General features: G+C 41.5%; 1 protein-coding gene across 1 annotated transcript; it reads left to right on the top strand.

Annotated features, from left to right (window-relative positions):
* Positions 1-5408: 5408 nt before the first annotated feature.
* LOC134492481 (homeobox protein NANOG-like) lies at positions 5409-10276 on the top strand. Its single transcript, XM_063296652.1, has 4 exons — positions 5409-5616; positions 7196-7467; positions 8698-8787; positions 9262-10276. The coding sequence occupies exons 1-4, from the start codon at positions 5421-5423 to the stop codon at positions 9697-9699; spliced, it is 996 nt and encodes a 331-aa protein (XP_063152722.1). The 5' UTR covers positions 5409-5420; the 3' UTR covers positions 9700-10276.
* The last annotated feature ends 869 nt before the right edge of the window (positions 10277-11145 follow it).

The following is an 11145-nucleotide window of genomic DNA, read 5'->3' as shown; positions in this document are numbered from 1 at the left end:
AAGGAAGTTTTGCTGTCAGCTTGAGTCTGAAGTTAATTGTTGCCTAGTCTTAACTGCTGTAGTAATAAATTTAGCTATCATGTGGAAGGCGTCACAATTTCCGTCTGAAAGGAGGTAAGGGGTATAGAAATCATCCAGTCTTCCCAGCACTCACAGTAAAAGGGGAGTCATAATGGTGTTTAAAAGATACTTGTAGATGTTACAGTAAAGGAAGACATGTTGGACTATTTCAATTTCCCCAGAGTCGCAAGGGTACATACACTGAAATACAGGGATGTTGATTTACCTCCCATGTGGTCATTGGAGCCTAGCTCTACAAAACCCTTTCTTCAACTTAGGAGGAAGTGAGAGTGTACAAGAAACTGGCTGGTTCCCAGGAACTTGCATCTAATAGAAGGATCTAGTGAGCTGACTTCAGATTCATATTCACATCACTCAATCTTTGCAGCACTAGCTTTTTGGCCGGAGCATAGTCCAGAATCTACAGGCAATCCAGCAGTTCAAGCACCACAAGGTAAAAAGAAAAGGCTGCTCAGCTCAGCTCAACTCAACTCCTATTTTAGTTCAGTCTCCTCCAGCAAAGTAGTATACATTCCACCAGGAAATTGTAGAGAGCAGAATGAAGAGGTAACCCTGAACCCTGAGAGTGATAAAAACATGGTCAAGGAACATCTCTTTCCTCCAGATGGGTTTAAATCTCCAAGGGCAGATTGTGGAAAGGCTGCATTGTTTGATTTTAGGAAAACGTTTGATAGAGTGTCCCATCGCATTCTAGTTAGCAAGCTAGTTAAGTGTGGGCTTAATGGCATGATAATTGTGAAGCGGTCGAAGGGGTGCTTACCAACTCTGATGATGACATAAAACTAGCCACACCCTACAAGAGCATTTCCCAAAGTGTAGTCTGAGGAAACAAGACTCAACAGACAGATACAAGGCTGAGAACACCTATCAGATTCACATTAATGACAGCCTAATTGGTTTGTTGATAGCAGCAGTTCAAAAAAAAAGATCCCAGAATAGTAGTTGGCTGCAAACTGAATATGAGCCAACCAGGTGATATGGCTGTAAAACCAACAAATACAATTTAATGCTACAGCAGCAGAAGCACCCTTTTCAAAATCCAGTAAGCAATCATTTTATTTTATTCGGCTCCTGTCAGACCTCAGCTCAAGTTCTGCTTCCAATTCTGGGCATTATACTTTACCAAAGAAGAGCAAAAACACTAGATTGGGGCACTAGAAATGTTCTTTCTGGGACCACCCATCTGCTTGATTAGCCTATCGAATGGTCAGCCAGACATCTGCAGCCCAGAACTGGTAACCCATCACTGACTGTTTGTAATAGCACAGGCTTTGGCATTTAAGACTAGCACACACTCCCCCCCCCCCCCGGTTATATAAACATTTCTCCTCTAGGAAGACCGCACAAGCAAATGTTTACAGTAGGGAAAAAATAGTTTAAAAAGTATAGCGAAATGGCAGTGAAATGCAGATTACCAACATGTATTAAAAAGGCAATGTGATCATTCAATAAAAGCTTAAACGTATGTAAAAGCAGCACAGTGACCACTGACAACCACGCTAATTTGTAGTAAGTTAATCATCTTAGAACAGCTCTGTAAATTAACGCTTGTAGTGTGCCAAACAACACTGCCTTAAATCAAACTTCATTTTTCATTCCTGTTTAGCTATTTCATTCTGTGACTTCCCTTTGACACTTCCAGAAGTGGAAGGAAATGTCAATGTTTAGAGTGACTCTTTCTGGTTACAGTATTCCTCTTTTGATGTCAAACACAGAAAAGAACATTGCTTTTGATACAAATGTTAATCTGTAAAGCAGCTTTTTGACACACAAAAAGCCAAGTCATCACTGCAAAGCCAGAGACTGTAGCACCTCCTCCCGATTCAGACAGGCATACTGTAGCCTTAGAAAACACAGTCAAAGAGTTGCATGAAATGAGGGATAAGAGGGCGGCATGCACTTTTTATTTCTTTCATCAATTTATAAGTCACCTTAATTATCTATGCATATTAAATACATTAAAACAAATAGAAAACAGTAAATCATCATCATCATCTATTTTGCTAGCCAGCTATACTGGGGAAAGAAACATCAAGAACTAAGGAATAAATCTCAGTATTACAGCAGGCTGCCCTGCTACAGGGCCTGCAGAAAAAGCCACATTTTTCCAAAATGACAATAAAATTGAGACTATGCAAACTTCAGGAGGGAAGCTATACCACAGGACAGGGCAGCCACGTAAAAGCCACATCTCCAAGGCTCCACAAGATGACATTGTTTTAATGACAGGCAAGGAGAGTACCTGCAGAACTAAATCTAAATACTACATAAAATTAAATCAGTGCTTCTACCCAATGAAATTGTTTCCAAACCAATTTAGGAAACCAAGCTGGTCATCACAGTAAATTTTTGCAGACAACACCACAGGATCTTATGAGACCTTAAAGAGCAACCTGGTTATTATGGACTAAGCTTTTGTTGACTACAGTTCCTCCCATGCAGTTTAGAAATGCAGGATTGCATTCTTTGCTTATTTTTTTATTGGATCAAAAAGATATTGCCTTAAATGTGCTTATGTGGTCAAGATCAAATTCAAATAAATATATGTGAACGCACCTCGCTGTTTTCAACAGCATTTAGATTATATTTCATTTTAAGTTCTGTCTGACGTGGAACATAATACTGCGTTTTAAAGATTCTTCACACATGAGTATTTACTCTACCACAATTTTTCTAAGTCTGGTGCCCACCATATGGGCTAGCTATGTTCCCTCAGAGTGGAAGAATGTCCTGATTGGATATTCTAGGAGTTACAAAGTTGGGGAAGGCTGGCTCACAAACCACACCAACCCATAATGTAATTGGTTGCTTTGTTTCAGGTTTAGCATAGTATTTTATATTAAAACAAGAGCAAGCTTTAGGGTAGTTGCCCATTTCTCATTATACTTCAGTTAATTATAAAGATAACAAATCTTCCAAAGAAAATTAAAATACTTTTAAAATGCATTACCTCTTTAAAAATCTGCAGAATACATTATTAAATTTCAAACAATGTTAACATCAAGCATGGAGACTAATATAATATAAACTATAATCTAACCATTCTTATCTGAAAATAAGACCCAGTAAGATACCGAGTGAGACTTCCCTGTAAACATAATTAAATTAGGGTCCCAGATGTAAAAAGAACCTGTACAGGGTAAACTAATCAAAAACTGTAATATTAATCAGAAATAACAGCAATCCTACAAAGACTTGGAATACTGTTTGTTCCATGTTATCCTTAAAACACTCCTGGAACACAGGCTACTACAGAGTAGTTTGACCAAAAGTTTATAGGAACTTCATAACTGCAGGCAGAAATTTGGAATCCTAGTCTCCTTTTGCCAACTCCCATACACTCAGACTGACTCTTAGTACCCTGTGAATGGACCAAAACTATAGATTGTTCTGATTTACTTCTAAGAAATTAGCTGTAGGTCACATGAAAATATATAAAAAATCCCTGAACCTTCATTGCAATAGCTCTTAAAATGTAAGGATATCCGGGCTAAAATATGCAACAAGCAGCATTTCAGAACAAGCCTAGGATAGGAGGATTACGTAGCAATCCCCTGAAGAGTTCAGTGTTTTATTTCATTCTATTTCCCACCAAAATATTAGCCATACTTACATGTTCACAGTATCATCTTACTATTCTTATTTCAGTGTGCCTTACTCCCAAATAGATAATAATTGATTAATAATGATAAATGGGCCACAATTAGTTTAGCACACCTTTGCAAAATGAGTTCTTTCCTGGTAGCTATGAGAGCTGCAAACCAACACGTTCTCCATTTTTTGCACAGCAACCCTTTGGATCTAAAATCGTCTGTACACACACTTCCATGAAGAATAGGTAGTTTCTTTTTTAAGTTTGGATTATTTTATATTAAGGGATTTTGATATATTTTAGGATACAACCCATTTAGACAAAATAGTTAACACTACATAAGATACAGTATCACCAGCTCCATAAATGAAGAAACCACTGAAATCCAACAGCACCTCACTAGAATTAAAAATCATCATTCAAATTAACTGGAAAAATTTCAAATACTATCAAAACAATCATAAAAGGTATAGGAAAAAAATAAGAACGAACTGATCCAAAGCTTCCTTTCAAGGTTAAATTTATGAATTCTTTGAGATCCTGGTTGAGAATTGTCTCAGTTTGGATTTATGCCTGAAGTTCCTGCTTACTGTATTCCCCAACCTGAACAGTCCTGCTAGCAGGGTAATGAGCAAGGCCTTGGAAGTTGGTTTTAAAGTACAGAAAGATTAACTACATCAACTCCGATATAATAAAAAAAAACAACCCAAAATCTGCTTATTCACACCCTCTGAATTAGTAATTTGAATTTTAGGAACAGGGAACTTGTGGCTGAAAGGGTGAGTGTGATGTCTGTGGGATCAGTCTACTTGAGATTTAAACCAACTCTTTAAAGCATAAGGATTTATTCTCACAGGTTCTCTATCTCTTGCTTCAGCATTCCTGAGTTAACCAGAATTTTCTTTTGAGTAAACATGCGAAGAATTAGGATGGATTTCTTAAATCCTTCATTAATTTCTTTCATCACTTTGCTTCTAAACTTCCTTTGTTGTTGTTTTTAGAAAAGCTAACTTACGGATGACCATGAATCACAATTAACAAACTATGCTGACTGAACCAAAATCAACCAAATCCATTCAGGTTAAAATGTTCTTAAGGTCCTCACGTTAAGCCAACAAGTGCATTTAGTTTGTTCATTTCGGCTTCACAAGTTGTACAAATGCAGTCACTGTAGTTCAAGCAATCCTAGTCTATCAGAGCCTCAGCAGGTGACAGCCCTCGGCTGCTCTGGTTTGGAATCGAAATCCAAGCACGGCTTAGCGCCTGGTTAGTACTTGGAGAAGTCTGCAGGCTAGACTGAAAACGTCGCAGCAGGAAGCGAACTCCTTCCATTCTCTTGCCAAGAAAATGACCTGGACTTGTCCATGAAGTTAGCAGCCATTTCCAGAGGATTTAAAGGAGCCTTTCTCTCCAGAAATATTTGCATTCCGTTTTTTTCCATCCAAGAAGCAAAAACAACACTCTTTTACCTCTCCCTAACTCCATTCTGGCCAGGTTCACACGTTCATAAAGTGGCTTGTTTGTAGCTTAGCGGCCAACCTGTGTTGGATGGTAGGCCGCGACTCTTCCTCTCCGTCCCCTGTCCTCCACACCCCGGTCCTGCCCAGGCCACTCCCAGTCAATTAGACCACCTTTAACATGACAATGACTCGGGAAGGTCTGTCTGCCGCAAGGCGGGCCATAAAAGGTACCCCAAGGAGGCTGCAGGGCTTCTGTACTTCTTCCCGCGGGCTCCCGCGCTCCACCCATGAACGCCCCACTGGCCATAAATACTGCTTATCGAGCCTACCTCTCCGGAGTGGCGGCCACCGGAATGGGCTACGAGCAGTATTACTGGCCTTCCCCGGAGGAAAAAGAGCAGGAGCCGGTGCACAGCTCCGAGGGGGGCCCTCCCCCAGAAGCTTTAGGCGACGTAGAGGAAAAGGCGTCCCACAAAAACCCAAGTAAGCCTCCAAGGGGAAGGGTGCGAGAACGCGCATGCAGGCGCGACCCACTTCGGATATCCTGGCGTCCTGGGGCGAGCGGTCCCCTTGCTTGGGGATGGGAGCGAGGCGTGCGCGTACCTCGCTAGGCCACAGTGCGATTCTTCTCCACTACACGTGTGTAAATCGAACCGTTCTGTATGGGGTGCTTCACTGTTTACCTGAATCCTGCCCGTGGTGGATAGATGTATCAAGGCCTAGCTCTAGAGTCTAAATGGACGCGTTCGGTTTCTCGAGTGCTTCGGGGTCAGAGCCTCTGCAATTGATTTTGAGTTGGTTCAGCCACGTGGAATTGTAGCTCAGAATAAAATACGCTGGCTTTCTTTCATGTAACCCGTGTTTTAAGGTGATAGATTCAGCCTGGATCCCCATCGTGCTAATCCAAACAAGCCAGTGCTGACAAACCACGATAGCTGGTTCGTAAAGGACCAGAAAGAAGGAAAATTGTGTGCGAGCCCAGTTCGTAAACCTTTCGGTGGAACTTTGAGCATGCGTTCTGAAGTAATTCGGATATGGTTAGATTAAGGGGAAGGGGCTGAAACTGGGTCCTTCGCGGCTAAGAGTACTTAATGGAGGGGAAATCGGGAAGAGTCGGCACGTGCACAGAATCGGGCTTGATTTACAGCCTACCTTTCGAAACGGGCGCGAGAGATCGGGGGATGAAAAGGCGTCCTCCCAAATGAGGCGATTGCTCGAGATTGGAAGATTTCCCACGAGCGAGGGTAAACCCGAAAATAGGAGGCTGGTGCTGGGAGGCGCGCCTGTTCTGGGTTGGGGGTTTAGCACCCCTGCCTCTCCCCGTCTTATGTTTGGACCACAAATTATTCTTTTCCAAATCGGAGACAGAGCATATTGGGTTGGTTCCTATTCTCGTAAACGATATTTTTTAAAAAGAGGCATTTTGATGCTGAAAAGCACACTATCGTGTGTTTGTATTTTAAAACAATGGATGTTGCTCTTATTATGAAATATTATGAAATATGTTACAATATCATAAACCTAAGGATACCAGTCAGAACTGCGTGTCTTTAGTGGAACATTTGAGTACAGTATGCTGTCTTCTCAGAAGTAACATAGTTTGAGCAGCTTTCATGCAAAATAAATGGGTATAAAATCACAAATAAAGCTCTTTGATTTCACTGGGAAAGGTATGTGCAAATTTAGAATTTTTGGTGAAACAATCTGATATTAAATATGGCCAGTAATATTATATTTAATATATAATTCAGGTTTGACTAACACAATTGATAAAAATAGGGGTTATTTTACTGATTATAATAAATGCAACCTTTTTGGTCTTAAAAATCTATTAAAAGATATACCATGCTGAGTTAATTTCTTTGGTCATGGATGCACAATTTTTTAAATCTCATAGAAATCTAAGAAATGTCTATATGAAGTATTTAGTGTAGCCTGGAAGTCTGCACATTATTTCATCAATGATAATCACGCATAGTGAGAAATACCTCTTTATACATAAACCTTATGTTTAAAAGTCATCCTCTTCTGCCCTCTTATGCTGTTTTTGCTTGATTTTTAGATCTTTCTCCAAGGTCTTCCAGTTCTGGAATATTAATTCTTTACACCCCTGACTCTGCCACCAGTCCCAACAGACAGTCTTCTTCTCCACAGCTGACTTCTACGCCCCAGAGATGCAAGGAGGAAAATCCAGGAGGCAGGAAAGTCAAAACACGGACAGCTTTCTCTCAAGAGCAGTTGGAAATCCTGCACCACAGATTCCAGAGCCAAAAGTATCTCAGTCCACAACAGATCCGAGAACTGGCTGCAGCCTTGAAACTCACTTACAAACAAGTAAGGATTTCCTGCACAGCCAGAATTCAGCCCCCAAAATTGGACCTCATAATGATAGTTGAGAGGCGGTCTGGAGTAGTGGTCAAGGCTCCAGGCTAGACACCCAGCGAACATGCGTTCCAGTCCTCCCTTGGGCACAAAGCCAGCTGTGGGACCTTGGGCCAGTCACTCTCTCTCAGCCCTAGGAAAGGCAAACCGCTTCTGAAATCCTGCCAAGAAAACTGCAGGGACTAGTCCAGGCAGTCGCTAGGAGTGGAAGGCACAAAGTAATAATAATAATAATAATGGTATGAGGGAGTGGTAGTTTTAACAGGTCTGGAGGACATCTAGTTTAGAGAAGCCTGAACCCCAAGCATAAACCTCCAGAGTTAGATTTTGAGTTATTCTGACTAGGTGGCTCTTAAGCATTTTTAGTGTGTGTCTAGAATAGTGTCTTCAGTTTGCAACAGTCTTTAAGGTAACTTCAGTGTTGCATAATCTTTGACCATAAGTGTTTTCTTATTCTTTATCTAAACTGCATTTTCCGAAAAGAATCCTGGGTGATGATGCTTAAAATAAGATTGACAGACTCTCAAATAGTTTTGAGTCCTCTGAACAGTTTTTCCTAAATTTGTGGTTCATCCAGGCAGAGCTTCCATTCTCAGACCTCAAGAGAGAATGGCAAACTCATCCAAGTGCAACCTGGATGTCCAGCAGCTTTTTTCCCTCTTAGTAGATGCTGCCAGAAACTGGAAGTGTTAGGGTGCATGAATTAACCATCCTGGCCATTCTCTTTGTTGGCCAGCCAGGTGCATTAAGGAAGCTTACAGATTCTGATAGGGGAGCAGTAACTCTTTCATGTTGTTCCTCAGCATCTGGTATTTAAGGTTGTCTGCCTGCAATTCCTAAGGTAGTTAAGAGCCATCAAGACTCTAGCTGTGAATTTTATCCCGTCTCCTGTTAAAAACATCTGAACCAGAGGCCATCACCACATTGAATCATACTAAATTCCACAATTTAATTTTGTCAAAAGAAGCATTTTCCTTTTACTTATTCTCAATGAGTGCTAACATTGTGAGAAGGGGAGGCAATTTCTTGACCTATATCTTCCACACACTGCATATTTTTAAATATTTCTGCTGTAGTAACCAAAAATTTACACAGTATTCCGAGAGCTGAGTTTGCCCATGAGCCTTTGTGCCCAGAGAGGGACAATGTCAAATGATATCTTACCCTTTCACCCCATTCCAGGTAAAAACATGGTTTCAGAATCAACGGATGAAGTTTAAGCGAACCCAGAAAGAAACCTTGTGGATGAGAAAAGGGATGTGTCAAGCTCAGGTAACTAGGCAGCCTGTTCTTCTGACCCATTAAAAAGATGCTCGTGGGTTCAGTCTTTGTTGTGGGCCTGATGATAGATGGCACACAGCTGACAGATGAAGTGTGTGTTTTACATGTAGAAGATCCCATGTTCAAAGCCTTGCATTTCCAAGTGGGACTGGAAAACACCCCTGCCTGAAAACTTAGGAAGTGACTTGGATCAGAGGGAACACTTCTGACCTAGAGAGACTATTGATCTAATAAGGCAGCTTCTTCTGTTTTTAACCCCAGTTGCTTAAGAACTGGGGCTAGTAGATAATTTAATGAAGGCTTAACCTGTGCAAAGTTTGTTTATGTATGCCTAACATAATAATGGTCTTAAGGCTCAGCCTACAGATTTAAAAATGAAGACATTTGGGCATAATGGATATGGGGCTTCTTGAACATAAATGCCATTAATGCAAAATACAACTCTGTTTTGCTTGTTTCTCACAGAATAATTATTTGGACATAAACCCAAGCTACCACGAAGGTTACAGTATTGGTGAGGCCAGGAACATCCATTCACTGACTGCTGAGCACGAGAACTACACCAGCAATCAAAACTATAGCAATAACCAGAATTATAATAGTGACCACCAGGTCTACAGTAGTCCCCAGAATTTTTATCCAGTTGGTGAGGATGGGAGCTTCTTTGGAAAAGCTGGTGGGGCCTGCTACAGCCCACAAGCCATCAGCTATATCAGCCACCAAAAGATGAATTTTTATCCTGGCTTCTCTGCAAGCATGGAGTATGCTACCGTGAAGATGGAAGAAGAGTATACCTTCCCAAATGCATCTTCTGCTGCCACAGCGTTCCCAGGCCCCTCTGTCCTCCAGCACCATCAGGCCCCTCTACAAACTCAAGGACCACACAGCAACTGCGACTCCTAAGCTTCTTGCTTTTGTAGTCTTTCTTCTTTCTTTTAACACAGTCTCCTTCATCTTCCCACTCCCTCCAGCATACATAAGCAAAGGGACCGTGGCACTTGTCAAAAGCTAGGCTCTTCCTGGCACCCTGTTCTCGCACAGGCAGTACTACGTATGCTGCTCGTGTGCGTGTGAGACTGAGATTCTGAACTTTCATCAGGTCTGTCCTGGCTGGCTCCAGGAAGAGGCACTGCGATGCGAGTATGGAAGGCAGTTCTCATTCAGGAAATGAGAATTTAGGGAACATCAGAATTCATTAGCCCTGTCTGCATGGCTTGCCTCTGGTTCCCCCCCTCCCCATCCCTTAATGCCACTTTATTAATCATTTAGCTGGAGTTCAGACACAAGTGCGGTTGGGAAGAAGCTCTGACTTGTGAACTCATCCCTTTGTCTGGTGTCTTATGCTGATTTGATCTTTCATAAAAGTCCTTGTTCCTTTCCTGACAAAGTTGTTGTAAGCAAAGAAGGACATGGCTAGCTGAGTACATCTGTTCATCTAATTGCTTGTAAGAGATTTTCAACAGATGGAGACCATTTTGCATCTGGCCAATCTGAGACTTTTAACAGCAGATACAGTTACAATCCAGGGATGAATACCGTACTGAATTTTCTTACTTTTACATGCAAGACTCACAGAACGAAAGGATAATTAGAATTTAATTTCTGTTGTCAGAAAAGGCAATGTAGCAATTCTGAGAAAGGGGAAAAAAATGCCTTTCAGTGGGTTCTCTACCCCTGATGATAGCTAGTCACCTTAAAGACAAAAGTCATCTTGGCTGAACAGTGAGAGTTTATCACTTCCCACTCAACTGTTAACAGCCTGCGTACCACAAACCATTAGACCTAGAGCAACGGTGTCTCCTTTAAACAAGGATCAGTTGCTTATAGAATTATCAAGAGTCTGGCACCATTGTCATCAGAATGAGACAGACACTATTTCCAGCCAATTGAGAAAAGTGTCTGTATTCCATGTTCTTACAATTTAATGAGCAACAATATGTTAGTCTGTACTGCGAGTGATTCATGTGGAGAGGACAGCTATTGTAGCTGGCAGAAGATTCTTCCCTATGAAGCTTTGCTCTCGGTTTTATTTCTGACTAGTTCTGCTTAGTAGGTCTTCAGTTATGTAAGTTATCACCAACCAAAAAAGCTCGGAGTTAGGAGAGAAATGCACTGCCAGCAGCTTTTCAGAATAAAAAGTCAGAATATGCCTGCTTTCCAAATAGACGGGGAGGGAGGGAACTGGAGGAAGTGGTACACCCTCGAGTGGTGTTTCTGAACCTCAGCAAGTTTAGGCTGTATGGACTTCAATTCCCAGAATTCCCAGCCAGCCCTGCTGGCTGGAGAATTCTGGAAGTTAAAGTCCACATAGTTTAAACTTGCTGAGGTTCAGAAACTGGCCTAGGGTTA

This window comes from Candoia aspera, chromosome 2 (genome assembly GCF_035149785.1).
Source record: "Candoia aspera isolate rCanAsp1 chromosome 2, rCanAsp1.hap2, whole genome shotgun sequence".
NCBI lineage: Eukaryota > Metazoa > Chordata > Lepidosauria > Squamata > Boidae > Candoia > Candoia aspera.
The sequence above is the reverse complement of the archived record's forward strand: the minus strand, read 5'-3'. Positions and strand labels throughout refer to the sequence as shown.

Coding starts and splice junctions, on each gene's coding strand:
- LOC134492481 (XM_063296652.1), top strand. CDS start 5,421: ATGAACGCCCCACTGGCCATAAATACTGCTTATCGAGCCTACCTCTCC. Junction 5,617..7,195: donor GGCGTCCCACAAAAACCCAA/GTAAGCCTCCAA, acceptor CTTGATTTTTAG/ATCTTTCTCCAAGGTCTTCC. Junction 7,468..8,697: donor TGAAACTCACTTACAAACAA/GTAAGGATTTCC, acceptor ACCCCATTCCAG/GTAAAAACATGGTTTCAGAA.